General features: G+C 30.7%; 1 protein-coding gene across 2 annotated transcripts; it reads right to left on the reverse strand.

Annotated features, from left to right (window-relative positions):
* Window positions 1-13,832: 13,832 nt before the first annotated feature.
* On the reverse strand, window positions 13,833-16,662 carry LOC103576522 (ankyrin-1). Of its 2 annotated transcripts, none has more exons than XM_053738202.1 (2): window positions 16,528-16,662; window positions 13,833-16,287 (listed from the first exon to the last, which is right to left on the reverse strand). In XM_053738202.1, the coding sequence occupies exon 2, from the start codon at window positions 16,063-16,065 to the stop codon at window positions 14,014-14,016; it is 2,052 nt and encodes a 683-aa protein (XP_053594177.1). In that variant the 5' UTR covers window positions 16,066-16,287; window positions 16,528-16,662; the 3' UTR covers window positions 13,833-14,013. The 2 variants fall into 2 exon arrangements, with proteins under 2 accessions (XP_053594177.1, XP_053594176.1); XM_053738201.1 differs by having other exon boundaries at window positions 13,833-16,309.
* Window positions 16,663-17,953: the final 1,291 nt, after the last annotated feature.

Below are 17,953 nucleotides of genomic sequence, written 5' to 3' on the forward strand. Positions count from 1 at the left end.
ATTGATAAACCCCTTACGGAAAGAATCTTACACGGAGAGAAGAGAATAGCTCTGATTCCTATGCTAACACAGTAACCATTACTATGTTACATATAAACGAAGATTTTTGTGAAAATTCTGAATGAATTTGCTGGGAAAAATCTTTAGAATTGTGGCAAAAATTTAAATGATAGCTCATTCGATGCGGAATGAAATTTTGAGCAAGATTTGTTCTTTATTTTTTTTATTTATCAAAATTTCAATTTTTTATTAACAAAAAACATAAACAAAATACAGTATCTTAGCTTTTGGTTAATAACTCAATAACTATAAGTGATATCAAAAATCTAAAATAAGATCCTTAAAGAGGAGAAAATTTCTGAAAAAAAGTCTCGACTTTCTGAATCCTAGCTCCATAAATAATAATTTTTATTTAATGTTGAAAATGGGGATCCGCGCGGCTGCTATCACATGGCGTGTCGAGGTTAGAGTAAGACAGCAGCCTCTGTTAGAGTAAGACAGCAGCCTCCTCTCTTTAAGGATCTTATTTTAGATTTTCGATATCGCTTATAGTTATTGAGTTATTAACCAAAAGCTAAGATGATGTATTTTTTTTATGTTTTTTGTTCATAAAAAATTGAAATTTTGATAAATAAAAAAAATAAAAAGCACATTTTGCTAAAAATTTCATTCCGCATCGAATGAGCTATTATTTATATTTTTGCCACAATTCTAAAGTTTTTTCCCAGCAAATTTATTCAAAATTTTCACAAAAATCTTCGTTTATATGTAACATAGTAATGATTACTATGCTAGCATAGGAATCAACGCTATTTTTTTCTCTCCGTGTACGGTAATAATAACAATATAGTATGGGATTGGTTCCTATATTGTATGATAACAGTTTTTTTAAAATACTGAGCATAAGAATGGCGCCCAAACAAATTATGGTAGCGATTCCCATCTAAGGTACCGGGGAGTAATAAAGCTAAGGGAAATTTTGAATAGAATCAAAAATATTGCATTTAATTATCGAAATCATTAATCTTTACTTCAACACATTAGCCATAAAATGTAATCAAGTAATAGTAATTTTTACCATGAACAAACAAAAAAATTATACTTTTACAAAAACCATACGAATAGGCCTTATTTAGCTACGGTGGGGTAATAAGGCTTACGGGTTAAACAAACTGGAATAGTTTAACTATACTTAATAAAATTGGTATTAGAGATGAATCATCACTTAAATTTAGCAACAATACTTTTGTAAGAGTCAGAAGACTAGATTGTTTTTTATAATTTCTTCTGCGCTACGACAGCATATGACGGATGATGAAATATAAAAGACAGAGAACATGGTATCGGGACTCTATAAATTTGTCGTAACATCTCTATGTAAGACCCTTCTTCTAGAGTAGCCTTTAGCGGAGGCGGTTATTATAAATATCATTTCTGTCACTTAGACCTTATTACCCGACAGGCCTTATTACCCACGGGTACCTTACATAATTTTCATTTCTTTATGATATAGGAACAGTTCGTATGCCATTATGATAATAGTTCCCATACTACTATGGTAATCGTTGCCATACTGTTATGATAACCGTTATAAATTATGATATTGATTACAATGTATTATGGTAATAATTATTGTGATATAAAGAATTTCTGAATGGTATGGTAACCATTACCATACATTATGGTTATACTGGTACACATTATGGGAATTATGACCATAATATATGGTAACGTTTACTATTGTAGTATGGAAACTATTGCCATAGTAATATAGGAGCATGGGCTATGGTCTTATGGAAATGGTTACCATGATGTGTAAGGTTTATTCCCATACATACCTAAGAACCGTTACAACGCGAATATAGAATCTATTCTTATAGGATATATGTAATTATGAGAACTATTCCCATGAGTATGATAATCATTATCATAATTTCATTATCATACTACAGAAACTACTACTACGATTATAGGAATCGTTCTTATAATAGTTATGAAAACTTTTCTCAGAAATTATGGGCGTACAGCCTATTGATTCTCAGAAATTTTTTTTTGTTTTTTTAGAAATTTCTCAAAAACGACTAGATACATCAATTTTAAAATCTGATCGGCTTTAGAACTCAATAAAACGCGTCGATTGTCACCTCAACCTCGAAGAGCTCGAAAATGTATTCAGGTCGTCAATTGTAATGTTGAACATGCACTCCGTGAAATGCTTTTCAGCGAAAACAGAAACTAATACGAAAAGAGTTCTCCCATTATTTTAGAATAATTTGGCCATATTGAGTATAGTATACAGTTTTTATTTTGATTTCTACATAAAATTTTCAATCAAATAATTTATAATTAGATAACACAAATAAATTATATTTTATTTTTCTGTGAATATTTATTGCTGAGTAATAATAATTTCTGTTATAGCTTTAGACCAAAAATTAGCTATTATTAAATAAGTATTAGCGATACAATTTCAATAAAATTTAAGTAAATGACATATCTGTCGGGCAGGACAATTACGAATATTGTATGATGAAATTTCCGTTGAAATTTCGCTATAAATTTCTGGAGTTATAACAACATCCCACGGACAATTTAATGAATCGAGTGTTAAAGGATATTTTGAATTTTCTGAAGAATATAATTTGATGATTGAATATGATTGATCGGAAACTTTACAAATAAGAGGATGCCCATCTGTTGGCTATAAAGAAAGATTTTTGAATTAGTCGTGTTAACTAATAAATGAAAAACAAAACCGATATTTTAGCAGTGCACAGTCGTAAAAGTAGTTTAGTTAATATTTTTGTTCGTATCGAAACACAGCTAAAAGTTGTGCAAACACAGCTAAAAGTATAGCAAATTTAGTGGCGCCCACTGAATTTGCTATACTAATACTGATTAGACGGTTTAGGAAGTAACGAAGAAGGTGTATGGAAAAGTCAAAACACGACTAGTTCCTGTGCAGCACAAGAACGAGTCGTGTGCAAGAAAAGAAATCTGGAAAACGGTTGACTATGTGGGCCAGCCTCAAAACTTTCTACGGTTTTTGATTTCAAGAAGCTCAAAACACATCTGGCTACATCTGACCATCTCTCATCAGTTCTGATACTTTGTTATAGGATAGTCAACCTACCCTAGCGGTTTTGAATCATGGTGGATACACCATGTATACACTGTGGTAAAATGGCACAAACTTACCGTGGACCCACGGTGTTTACACTTCCACGATGTTTCTACTGTGATTCAAATCCATCAGAGTATCTTAAATATCATATTCATTATCTTCTTTTATAGAAGGGTATGAGTAACCAACAAACGTCATTTATAGTTAGGTACTCGCAGGGTAGCACAGAATAAGATTTGATGTACATCATCATAGGTTAATTTTGGTGTCATACTGAATCGTACTTATTACATCGCATTTAAGGTGTGCAGAAACTATTGAATTCAGTTACTTACGACAAAGGAAACAAAACTTGATTGATAAGTTTTATCAAACTGATCCAAAAGTAATCCATTTTTGTCACGAACCAATGAAACCACCCCCAACTTCATACGGACTTGAACATAAGTCTTAATGTAAACCTTGTAAGGGCCTAAAAGTTTCAATTGTTAATAATTTACTGAGTTAGGTGTGAACGAGTTAACTTTTTATGAACTTGTCCAAAGTAAAAATTACTTGCCATTGCCATCGTGCACCTGCTTGTAGTCTATATGCGGAATAAGACAGTTTTCGTAATCACCACTTGTAATTGGTGATAAGTGAATCATGCTGGCGGAAGAACCTTGGGCTCTCAGTGGCTTTCGAAGAATTAGAAGCGTAAATGCTTCATGTTGAGAAATATTGCTCACTTGAGCAGATTGACATTTGAGCGGGCGATAATCCATTATGTTACAATCCGTGAAAGCCATTAAGTCTGTGGTACTAAGAAGAAAGATATTATTATATTTTCAGGAACGTTTTTCGATAAACAATCAATGAAACAACTAAAACGATAATGTATTTCAGGGAAGAACTACTCTACTGCTCCTCCTTTTCCTCATGTTCTAATGACATTCCTGCTCTGTATACAGACAGGAAATATTAATTGTGGCTCTCCCATCTACAAAATTTTGATGAAATCACTGTGAAAACTTAAATTATAGAAAATAGTACCTGTTACCAAAAAAAAAAAAAAAAAAAAAAATCTGACTATCAGTTGACCCTGCGGGCCAGTCCTAAAACTTCCCGCTGTTTTCGAGCTTCTTGAGGGGTGGATAAGGGTTAGTTTATGTATGCACGTCCCTGATTAAGAAAAATCATTTAATTCATGTTAAGTGTATGGCTATATATGTGTGTGTGTATGGCTATATATGTATGTGTGTATGGCTATATATGTGTGTGTGTAAACAAGTATACATATGTGGGTCATTCCGCCAATCAAAATTTTCTTTAGAGTGACCCCCGCGGATTTTGTTCAAATTTTGTGGAGTGATTCTCTACATCAGAATAAATAAAATTATTAATGTAAAAGTTATTACTCATGAAATCCAAAATTCCTGGAAGCCAAAATAACTCGGTAGTGAATAAGAGATCCCCAATAATATTCTGTCAGAAAAAAATTATAATTAGTTAAAATTCAATACTATAATAATTAGTTATACATGAATCTCATAAATAGCGATCAATATTACCAAAAAAAAGTCTTTCGTCTTTATATTGTGTAATAAGAGCTAGCCATGGTATTTGATCTTCTCCATTTGTATTGATAACATGATTATTACTACCCGAACTGCATCCATATGCGGCATTTATAATCAATAAGCTTATCAATATAGTTACGGTAGACCCCATTTTAAAGATTTGATCTAAAAAAGATCCGTCTTGCAATTAAGTATAAATATAATAGAATATTAAACTAATATGCAGGTTATGACTTTGTTACTTTTGCAGCAGAAATATATTTCTAACGTAGCATTTAATGCAATTACAAAACCAAATTACTAATTAATATGATATAAGTTTTGCGCTTACCTATATTTGCTATTTTTTTCTCGTACAATAGAATAGCTGAATTTTTGTTCCTATGAACAACTGATTTTATATAAATAATAAGTAATTTTTTAATTATTATATAGTTAAAATATTTATTGATCTATATTTCCCATTCTATTAATAGCTGTGATAAGCACTTTTATTAGAACATTGACTGAAGAATGGGATTTTCAGCAGCTAAATTTAGAGAAAGTAATCGACTTTTAATATCCAATATAATATCCATAATTGGGTTTTTGAAAAAAAAATTTATTGTAATAAATGGAAAGATCATTGGGTAAATGCACCAATTATTGACCAATTAAAGTTTTTTTTTGTAAAAAGCTATAAAATAAGTATTAAGTTATTAGCCGAAATAAATAATGGATTTTATTATAGTTAAATACTTGACTATTGATAATCACATTCTATCTTTATTAAAAATTATTAAAAATATCTTCATTTTATTGTTTAAATCTTAATTTATCGAAATCACTAATAATTAACCGGGGGAGCCCAATAAATGACCGACTGTTCTCTAATTAATTGATCGCTGAAATAAATCAATTTTGACTCAAACTATATGTATGTAATTGATTTTATTTAGTACTTTTAAAGCATTGACATAATTTAGATAGACTTTTTATATCTTAAATATTACTTTTTTATAAACAAATAATAATAATAATTATAATTGGTGATCGCGGCATTCAAATCTTTAGGTGAATATTTTTTATCTAATGCTTGTTTTTTTTTTTTTGCTTTTTGATTCAGTCATTTTAATATTATTTTCTGATGCAACTAGTTCAGATTTCTAAAATAAAATAGATAAAATTTAATTAGGAAAATATATGGTGACTTACTGATATATTGAAAGAAACTAAATTACCTAACCATAAAAAAAAAAATTCAAATATTATTTAAAATACAAATATACTTTTTACATTAATAATATTTACATTAACTACACCATTGAATGATTGAAGTACTTTGAGTACTTGACAGATCCACTTTTAAGGTTAGGACTCTTAAATATAAATATACGGTCATTTATTGGATCTTGATAAAATCAGAAGTTCCAATAAATGACCGAATGAATTTTTTACTGGGTAAACGATCTCTGACAGATCCAATAACTAACCGGTCTCGAAATAATATTAAAATTCATAATTTTACTTCAACTATTCATAAAAGTTGACATCTGATCTCCAACTAACGTAATAACACAAAAATATTTAATATTTAATCAATAAATGTCATTAAGTTCATAGTAAAAAGCACTCTCCGTTCAAGTGTACCCTAGTTATTTTTGATCGGTTTATAATTAGACTTGTTGTAAACAAACACATAATATATATTTAATCGTTATATCGAATTGAAAATAAATCTTGAATCCAGTACCAAAAATACGCCGGCAGTTCCTGAACAAACCCGAGCACGTGTGACGTCACAATGTTAGTTTTTACTCATTGTAGCATACAGCTGATAGTATTTTGACTTTTAATCGATTATATCTCGTTATTATCGTCAATATATCAATAAATATATAAAAAATATCAAACCCTAAAAGTTCGAAGAGCTCGAAAATATATTCACAACAATTTTTCGAGCTCAAGAAGCTTAAAAAACAGCGGGAAGTTTTGGGGCAGGGTCAACCGATAGACAAATTTTTTTTTTGAAAGAGTAGTATTATTTCTAATAGATCTTGAATCCTAACAAAGATGAAAAAGTAAAATGCGATGAATTTGTCGTCTACGAACAAACGTAGAAATGTCGAATGCACCAACTACTTGCTAAAACAGTGCACATCAGTATTTATGATATGCTAATCCCCAGTTACGAATTCCGTAACGTGGGTACTGGATCACGATTCGCGGATCGTTGTGCCACGAACGGAATTCACTCGCTTGGAAATATCTACTAGTATCTCAGGCAACATCACAATCTATGTGTATATATAACGTAAATGTCGTCAACATTCTCATCATTTTACCAAATTTCCATTTGCTTTAGAATCGACTTGATAATACCTTGGTGAATGTAAATTAAACAGAGAATTATATATATATACAGTACATACATTAAATGTACATACATATACATTCGGTGGAAAGATTCGTGTGTGGAATCCAGTTTACTGTTAAAAATTCAATTATCTTTGTATGTTGAAATCACGAGGGTATTGCTGTTGGAACTCATCTGGAAGAATGGTGATTATGTTAATTTGACGAAATCCCACCAAAGGACTATTTCAAAACTACTATTCCCTACAAATGTTGACTTTACTTTGTTTTATTATTTCATTTTCAATTCAAACTTTTCGGCATTATATTACTTTTTATTCATTTTTGTCATAAAAAGATTTATTTCATTTTATGACACCATAGTAATATAATCCAAAATTAAGAGAATAATTTTTTATTTGTTTTTAACATTTAAAAATAATTTTTACGAGTTATTAACAGGTTAATATAAAATGTATAAATTTAATCATCTAAATATCCGACTTTTAAACATTACTTTAAATTTTAGAGTCAGCGATGTTTGAAAATATCAATCAATCTATTGTTTTTTTTTTTCATTCCAATGATTGCTTTTTTTTCTCAATTTCAGAAAATGTTTACTTGAAATTTGAATTTCTAAACTTTTCGTTCCATAGTCTGTTCCAGAAATGTTAGAAAAAAGCATTATAAAAGGTTTTAAAAAAATTTTCATCCATATTTTATGAATTATAGTACTATTTGTTTCATTGCCAGTGTGCCAGGAAAGTTATAAAGAAGTATTACAGGACAGGTTAAACATTATCTTATGAATATTTTTCGAATTCCTATGGTGAGCATTGATTCTTAATACTCTTCAAAGGTTGCGAAAATTTCTGAACGCTGAAAATTCATTTTCGTAAAGTTTCCGAATAATGAAAAAAAGAGTTTGAGCATCGAAGGCTTTAATTCTTTTGATGTTAGACTTGTCGCTGAATGTAATATGTTGAAATCATCAATGTCTTAAAAATCAAGTATGAAGGGCTAAATTTCCATTTTAAAATGATATTGTAATCTTCCAAGGACTACCATACTTTTCATTATAAAGCTGAAGTTAGCGGCCACGCAAAAAATTGCTGGCCACTACTTATTATTGTCATATCACTATGAAGCTGAAGCTAGTGGCCATAATAAGTAGCGGCCAGGCAAAAGATTGTGCTAGCGACCGTAGTAAGTAGCGGCCACGCAAAAAATTGCTGGCCGCTACTTCAGCTTTATGAATATTACTACAAATATACTTTGTTATTGAATTAGTACTTAAGCTTCGTAATTTTACTATACTTTGTTGCTTAATAATGTCCTAATTTTACAAAAATTTTGAACAGTGTATTGATTAATTTTAATTATTGATCAAAAAAGACTTATGTGTAATATAAACGTAAACCCATTTCCACCCCTGCCCAATCCCTATATTAATCTTAAATAATCGATTTTAATAATTTTCTACTTAATGCTATTCAGTAAATTAATAAAACTGTCATTGTATAATTTTCAGTCTAGTAGTTCTTGCATTAAAATTAATTTGAAAATTTCGAATGTCATGTATATTTAAATACACGAAAACAGTATCTATAAATCATCCATCGTTATTGTTGACAACTTTTTCATATTCAAAATCCCAATTGTAATTTGTTCGCATTATAATTTCAGGTCGTTGAAGCGTGTGACGAACAACCAATTGTTCAATTTCACCAGCCTCCCAAATCACATTTTACATTACTAACATCTCTTTACTCTTTATATACATATACATACACGTTTTTTAAAATAAAAGCTATACTCTCCACGTAATTTGACAAATTGCCCGTCGAGTAAAATACATTGGCAATAAAAAAAAAAAAAAAAAAAAAATACAATAAATGCCCGGAGGATATATAGGTTTGGAGCGATTGTGAATTTTTCGTAATTGGCCGTGCACTCAATAGAAAAATTAAGCGCTCAACCAATCATTTATCTGTGTGCGTTCCACATTCGCTATACCAACCAATGAGTATTACTTGGCTAAATTATCCTTTCTCATACCACTAAATTAACAAATCAATAGCTAACCAAATAATAAATATAAATAAATAAAATATCTAAAACAAGTTTAATCAATAATTTAAATGTGTCAGGATTTATTCCAGAATGTATCACTTTATTTCAAATGCTAAAACATCCGCATCAAATAACGAATGAGGTCCGATTCACGAGACGTTATAGCCCAGTTAAAGGAATCTATACAACAAATGATGAAAAAAGGAAGTATACATATAGATAGATAGATAAATTGTTGAGACTAAAACGATGACAACGAAGACCCTTCCGCACCAACGACTTGAGAGGTGGAGTACTCATGTTTATATGCATTGTATTGCTAAAACCCTTTTAACCGAATTACATTTAGTGATTCCAGCAGTCACTGGGAGAGCTTACAAAAGTGCGTGTTTGTGTGCGTTTTCCAACAGTCGTTGTCGTTGTCGTAGTCAGTCGTTTAACTCGTCGGCGCCATCGTATCTTGGGGCGTTGGTGTGATAGAAGTCAAATGGTGGTGGTCGAGAAACTAGGTAACACGCGCGACGAGAAGAGAGAAAGATACTACTATCTTTCTCCATATATTTTTCTGTCTTTGTCTGAATTACAGTACAAGTATAGACTTGATGGAATGAGAACAGCATCCCTGAATCCTGATTCCCTCGGTAAACAAGTGCTTGGGTGATTCACTGCTTGTTCACTTCGATATCGGGCGTCGTTTGTTTCTCTACAAGCACATCGCCATCGTGTCGTCTTTCCTATTTTCCCATGATTCCCAACATACTTTTAAAAGAACACCTTAACACAAAATACTTCCAACAATTTATTTTTTTATATTTTATTAATCTTCTTGATGGATGTATATACATTTTTGTTCCTTGTTTAATATTTTTTACCCCTAAAATGTCCTGTAAATTACTTAGACACTGTAACAGGATAAAATAAAAATAAAATACAGAGTAACGATTGTGGAACTTTTTATGCATGAAAAGGGTATGAAAAATGTGACCGCAAATAATATCGCAAACGATCCTTTTCTGAGTTGGCTCACGATAAAATGGTGAAGAATAAAGAGGAAGGGAAAGAAAGGTTATAAAAGGAATGGGAACTTGAGAGAAACTAAGGGAAGAGGTACGAAGATCCTTTCGCGTTGGTGCGGAGCTTCGTCATTAGCTCTAACGAGGTTAGCCTCGGGCTGACTATACACTCTTCCTCTTCTACTGTTACTGAATAGAACACCACCATCCTTATACAATTCATCTATCTTTGTCTCACTCTTTATCTGCTTACCAGCCAACAATAACGTGGCATATCTGACGACGACTTGGTGCACACAGACAAGAGCAAGTCCTGGATCAGAGCCCAGGGATCCTACCCTAGTTACTTGCTAAAACGTCAGAGTAGGGATAATAAGATCTGCGACAATCAACTCAAACGTCGCGCGGCACGACCCCTTGGGCGAACGAGCAAGCGCCGTCCGCCACGTTACGTCCATACCATGGCTTTCTAACGTTTATACCCTTCATCCCTTACTCATATACATTTACATACCTTTTACATTTATTTTTTATTTACTTTATCTATGTACTAAGTATATTTTTCTCACTTCTCTTACAACTCTTTTTAACATCATTTTAACCCAGTTCATAATCAATTTTTACTATTTTTTTTTTTTTTCATTTCATACTATTCCGACTGACTGGATCTTGATGTAGAATGTAGTATATTCTCAAAATACTCATTTCAATTCAAAATAAGATAAGGCTATTCGGCATCCAAAACGGAAATAGATTTCTCATTTTTTATATATTTTGACATTTTTAGATGAAATTTAGTTCAAAATTAATTTCTAATGAATTTCGATGTTAAAAACCGTAAAAGATAGGATAATGGAATTTTAACCATAACACAGAAATCAATCATGTAACTTTAATTCTTTCTGAAAATTTGAAAAATTATTCTGAAACACCAAGTAAAAAAAAAAAAACAAAATATAACTTAATATGGGTAAGTGTGTGCAAACTCATGCATTTCAGTCCGAAATGAATAGGCTTGCGCATACTTACCCACAGCGTACACTTGCCCCACATGACTCTACATACATACCTATAATAACCATTCTTATAATATTATGGGAATGATTCCAATAATGGTATAGGGATGGTCCCTATGATATATAGGAACCATTCCTATAATAGTATGGGTACACTTCCTATACCATTATGGGGACCATTCCCATAATACATAGGAATACTTCCTATAATTTTCTTTCCGTGTAGACTACATTGAAATTCCGTGAAAATTCTATCAAGACAAATTCAAGAGATAGGTTTCTTTAAAATTTACTAAAAATTCTCTTTAATTTTTGTTTTAGCGAAAATAGAATTAAAAATGACAAGAAAGTACTAATAGATGAGCATCTTATCTTTATTTTTAGTGATGAATTTTAATAGATTTATTTTCAGAATAAAGGGATGATGTGTATACGAGGCATATACATTAGGGATTGTTGACTCAATAATATTTTCAAGTATTAGCATTAAAATTTGATATTTTATATACATATACATATCATTATTGTTGATGGTATATGGTAGATACGTTCAAGTGATAAATACAGAATCTATTTCTATAATAAAGTTGAGGCGTTTTCTATCTGCGGTCATTGGCCGAAAGTGATCATGTAAGTGGGGAAAGAGAAAAAATACTTGAGTAAGTATTTCTGCTCTCAGCTTTTATCTGATCTGTAGGTCTTTGCTTTGTTCTCGACTACTTGGGGGTTGGTGTTGTCCAAGGGTGGGTGTGTTACTGGTTACTATATTGTAGGCAAAATGTGGGGTTGAAAGAGCCAAGAAGGAGATACGAAACTAACCGCAACGTAATCAACGTAAAATGGCGCCTACAAGTGAGCGAATCAACTTCTATCTTCGCTATTATTTAACTTTTTTATGAGCATTTATTATATTTATATAAATATCGAACGATACCTCAAAATTTTGACAATGTAATGTAAACAAATAGTAATTTTCATACTCAATTTTTGGTAAATAAAATCAAACCTAAAATTCAAACTGCAAATAAGCGTAATCTAGAATATAATTTGAACCTCATCTAGATAACGCTTATTCACATTTTTGCGCTATAGAATTTCGATAAAAACTCTATTTCGACTAGTGAAGTAGAATATATTCGAATTTGACCGGTGCCAAAAGTCGGCTGTTTACATAGTCGATATTTTTATTGTTAAAATAGATTTTTATAGAAGTACCAAAATCTTTGAGAAATATAAAAATATATAAACAATAAAGACTACTTTCAATTATACCCTAAAATGGAATTCTTTCGGCAAAGCGAAACAAGCTCATTTCATCCATGAGTTACGTGTATTGAAAGAAGAAATATTTTGTTCTCTTCGGTGCTATGTCACGAATCAGCTACTGTCGATACTTGAGCTAAAACGACATAGAAATTCAGGAAAGCAACCCCCGACGCTTCATTTCACGATGGGTGATTACTGATTGCTGTAGAATTTTTGTGTATAGTAATCTTTCTTAATCGATAGTCCATTTTAATACTTATTGGCATTAACAACAACTTACAAAAACGTTTAGTAATAAATAAATTTCTGTGTTCCGTATGCGATTTTAATGAAATTTCTTGCTTGAATCACGAACGGTCACGCCTAAGTCGAAAAATAGTAATTTTGAAAATCGAATCAAATTATTCGTAACTTTTCAAAGTGTAGTCATTAGTAATTATCTCGTAGTTTCGTGTCTGAGTTTTATTCACTTTTGACAAAAATTTGAATTATTGACAAAAATATCATAATTTTAAGTCGTTGGACAGAAAATTTTTGAATAGTTCATCAATTTTCGAATGATTCGAGAACTTATAAATAATTCTTAAAGGTTCGAGTAATTCGAATATAATGATTTTTGTAAATTTAATAGATATGGTACCCGCGGAAAATAAAGCCTGTCGGGTAATAAGGTCTAAGTGACAGAAATATTTAAAATAACCGCCTCCGCTAAAGGCTACTCTAGAAGAAGGCTCTTGCATAGATGGAACGACAAATTTATAGAGTCCCGAAACCACGTTCTGTCTTCTATATTTCATCATCCGTCATATGCTGTTGTAGCGCAGAAGAAATTATAAAAAACAATCTAGTCTTCTGACTCTTAAAAAGAATACTGATAATTTTAAGTGCTGTTGAGCAAAACAATCTAGTGATCTTCTGATTCTTAAAAAGTACTGTTGCTAAATTTAAGTGATGATTCATCTCTAATATCAATTTTATTAAGTATAGTTAAACTATTCCAGTTTGTTTAACCCGTAGGCCTTATTACCCTACCGTAGTAAAATTAGGCCTATTCGTATGGCTTTTGTAAAAATATAATTTTTTGTTTGTTTATGGCAAAAATTACCATTACTTGATTACATTTTATGGCTACTATATTGAAATAAAGATCAATAATACATTTCGATAATTAAATGCAATATTTTTGATTCTATTCAAAATCTCCCTTAGATAGGCCTTATTGGCCGCCGGTACCTTATCTAATAATTTGATTCGATCCTATACGAATAACTCGTAAGTTCGAAATATCCTCACACTCCTAATATCCAAATATGATCACATAAGATTCTATAAAGCCAATTTTCTGATATAATCAGATATGGACCTTCCATATATGATCACATATACTTGTTTTCCGAAAGCATTATTTTAACTTAATGAATATTTTCAATAGTCCCAAATTCGAGGATCAAAAATTTTTATTAGAAATGATAATTCATACATTATAGCTAGTTTTATCATTAAAAAATGATGAGTTAATGCATATATTAATTACTATTTCTATTGAATATTTTCGTTATATTGAATTAGAAAGTTTTAAGTTTTTTGTATAATTTTACCACGCTTCGAAAAATATGTCCTTGTCATTTTTATTGATCACCATCGTCATTGATTGAAAATTTATATTTATTAATTAGAGTTTTCAAATCGTCGTTGCTCAAGTAATCAAATATTTTACTAATACAAGGATCAGATAATTCTAAAATAATATCAAAAATAGGGTATTCATCAACCTCGTCAAGTAATTTTTTTCTCACAAGAGCTTTTCGAAAACAGCCATTAATAATAGTCGAATAATTTGGAAACATTGAATTATAGTTTCCACTTTTCAAGGTGTTTAATAAATTTTCGTAGCTTAAATACCTAATTGATTGATTTAAATTGGCTTTCACAAAATTATAATATGTAATAGTGCAACTTATTATTTTATTTTTCATATTTTTATCTTCCCTCTCATATTCATTTTGTTGTTGAAATAAATTTTTAGTTTCACTACTGATTGCGATCAACGCATCGTAATTTTTTTCATTGACATATAAATTTAAAATTTTCATCTTTGCTATATGGTTAGCAAAGTAGTTTCTAATTATTTCAGGAGTATATTCATCTAAAACATAATTGACCTCCTCATAATCATACGCAGAGCAGTCACCTTCATATGATGAATTACGCATGAGTTCTGGTACTTGTGAATACTCAAAAGGTGTGTAGCCTTTCCTACAGATTTCATTGACATCGGCGCCATTTTTAATTAGACTAACCACAGATTTCTGTCGTCCATATTGATAAGCAAAGTGAAGCGGCGTTCTTCCATCTTGATCTTTAAAATCAACATAGGCTCCAAACTGAACAAGAATATCAATGCAGTGGTCAGAGTCAAAACGAGCTGCAATGTGAAGAAGTGGAAGGCCTGATAAGTTACTAATTGAATTAGTATCGACTTCATATCTCAGATTATCTTTAGAATCCAATTCATAAATGTCATCAATAACCAGTATGAGTATTTGAGATAAATTACTTTTAACAGCGCTATGCAAAATTGATCTAACATTGTCACAGTCTAAGTAAAAGTTATCATTTTCAATCAGATACTTAAAAATATCATAATATCCACGTTTAGCAGCAATGCTAATTGGTGATAAGCCTTTATTATTTTTTATATTAATTTCAGCGCCTCTGCTTAGTAGCAATGTAGCTATTTGTAATTGGCAGAAGTTACAGACTAAATGCAATGGGGAAAATTCTTCATTTCCATACATTAAACACATCTTATTAACATCTGCTTTGTAGTCCAGAAGTGTTTTTACGGTTAGGTAGTGTCCACCTTTAATAGCGACATGAACTAACAGTTTTATATAATTATCTTTAGTAATACTATCTGTTATATATTCCACGAATAATTCAAAAATTATTATATTGTCTCTTTCTATTGCAATGTCCAGTGGAGTTTTACCCAACAAATTTAGTTTAATGATATCAGCTTCTTTTTTCAGTAACATTTCAACTATTTCAAAATAATTTTTATTAATCGCTAAATGAAGTGGAGTATCGTGCGGTTCTTGGTCAACTCTATTAACTTCAGCGTTTTTATTCAATAGAAATATTGCTATTTGTTTACATTTATTTCTGATCGCAATACGAAGCGGAGTATATCCATTTAACCATGACGGGTTATGTGATAATCCAAAAAAGTTGATTATCTTTTTGACTTTTTTAAAATGTCTTTTAGCGATAGCAGTTAATAAATTGTCATCTGTGTTCTGATTATAACTTTGGTTTTCTGTCAATTCAAAAGGATTAGAATCAATATCTTGAGATAAATTTTTCTCAGCAGTATTTGATAAATTATTTAAATTTTTACTATCACATTTATTCTCTATCGCTAATACAAAAGGATTAGAAGAATCTTGTATTTTTGTTAAATCTTTTTCAGCAATTGATGACTCATCTGACATGTTGCATTGACATTCTATTGATTCGAAAAAATTACTAGACCCACAATGATCTGCGCTCTGATTATCGCATTGATTCTCTACTGTCCATCCAAGAGAACTAGACGGCTTTTCGATTTCCATTAGATTTTTTTCAGGATTAGGACTCATTAAATCGGCTGTGGGCTCATCACATTGATCAGAAAACATTGATCTAAAGGGATTTGAAGCCTCGATTACATCTACTGTTGATTCTTCTTCAACAATAACTTTCGATTAACCATCTACATTATGATTTTCGTTTAGATTTTCAACTGCTAGTTCCGAAAAACTAGAGCCCTTTTTACATTAATCAAATCATTTTTGTCACTAGCAAGTACTGTATGATCCGTACTCGGATTTCCATAGTGATTATCCATCGTTACGATGTACCTAATAATTAAAAAATGTATACCTAAACAATAAATATAATGCGTTGTATTACATAGATTTTTTTCAATGATTTCTTGAATTTTTAATTAATTCATTTTTCTTTTTATTTCAAACTAAATATTACTCATTTGATTTTACATCCGTCAGAAATTATAATTATAGCATTTAATTCTTGTCATAAAATAAAATTATTACAACAACATTGTTTCAAAATGTATATAAATTTATTATTATACTTACTATTGATATAATTGGTAATTGTCTTATGCCTCAGCTTCTTATAATCCAGATAAGATGTTATTTTTTTAAACTGTTTAATTATTTAACACATTTTCATACCATTCACTTGGGATACTCAAAAATATGTATATTATAGGGCTTACCGTTGAACCATATATGTAAGATTCCTATATGGTTATCCCCTGTGAGTAAAAGTCGTTCCAATATAATGTGACAGATGGCGACTTGTGCTTTTTCTCTAACAAGCGACTAAGTAAAAATTGGTATTTCCATAAGTTGATGGCAACTTTCTGAGAAAGTCAGTGGCAAAAGTTGGCATCCCATTAATTGACGAAAAGTTGTCTTCAACTTTCTGGGAAAGTTGGTAACAATTTGTAGTCAACAGTTACAAAAATTAAAAGTTGTCAACTTGACGTCAAATTAGTCGCAACTAATGTAAACCAACTTTCTGATCAGGAAGTCCGGCTATCAGGGCTGATAATTACATTCTTTATTATACCGACTGACCATATAGGAGTGTTACCCAGATGACAACAGTATCTTCGTAACTCGCAATCAGTAATGGAGAGTTTCGATCAATGTGCTGTCAAGTTGCGGGTAACATTTGACTATCCAACTTTTGGCTTCAATTGAAAGAAAGTTAACTTTCTGATAGCCAATTTGGCGTGCAAGTTGTCAACAAACTACTGCTGTAATCTGTAGCTGCAATATCAAGGCAACTTGACAAAGAAGTTTTCATCAAATTGTTGACATTTTTTCCTTTCCCAATAAATTATCAAAAAATAGTCACATACATCAGAAAGAGCTATTTTTCAAGCATATTTAAAAAAATCTGTCTATCGGTTAACCCTGCAGGCCAGCCCTAAAACTTCCCGCTGTTTTCGAGCTCTTTGAGCTCGGAAGCATTGCTGTGAATACATTTAACCCGATCTTCGAGCTTTTATTGAGAAGGCTTCTATAATAATGCTGGTACATAACATTAAAGAAAAACAATTTCTCTAAGATTTCTCTAGGATTTTCAGAGACGTCTTCTATAATATTCGAACTCATAAAAATAAAGGAAAAAAATTTCTCTAGGATTTCTTGAGTTTAAATGTAGTGTAAATTCATTATTATTTTCATTAAAATTAACAAATATCATAATTTCAATAAACTTAATTCTTGAACACGTTTACTTTTATAAATTTAAAGCATGGAAAAATGTAAATATACAGCATTGATTATTGAAGCAAATCGTCTTAAAAAAATTTCATTTAAAAAAATTCACATACAAAAAAAAAAAACAATCAAGCAATTTATAGCGTTAATTTCTAATTCGCAAGAAGTATATATTCATTTATAATATATTATCGAAAAAAATTATCACTACATATTTTATTCAAATTAACTGATAATATATTAACTGATAACTTACTCTTGAATGCAT

Source organism: Microplitis demolitor, chromosome 4, assembly GCF_026212275.2.
Source record: "Microplitis demolitor isolate Queensland-Clemson2020A chromosome 4, iyMicDemo2.1a, whole genome shotgun sequence".
NCBI classification, from domain to species: Eukaryota; Metazoa; Arthropoda; class Insecta; order Hymenoptera; family Braconidae; genus Microplitis; species Microplitis demolitor.

Excerpts from the sequence above, each read along its gene's own strand:
- LOC103576522 (XM_053738202.1), bottom strand. The coding sequence starts at position 16,065 with ATGTTTTCTGATCAATGTGATGAGCCCACAGCCGATTTAATGAGTCCT.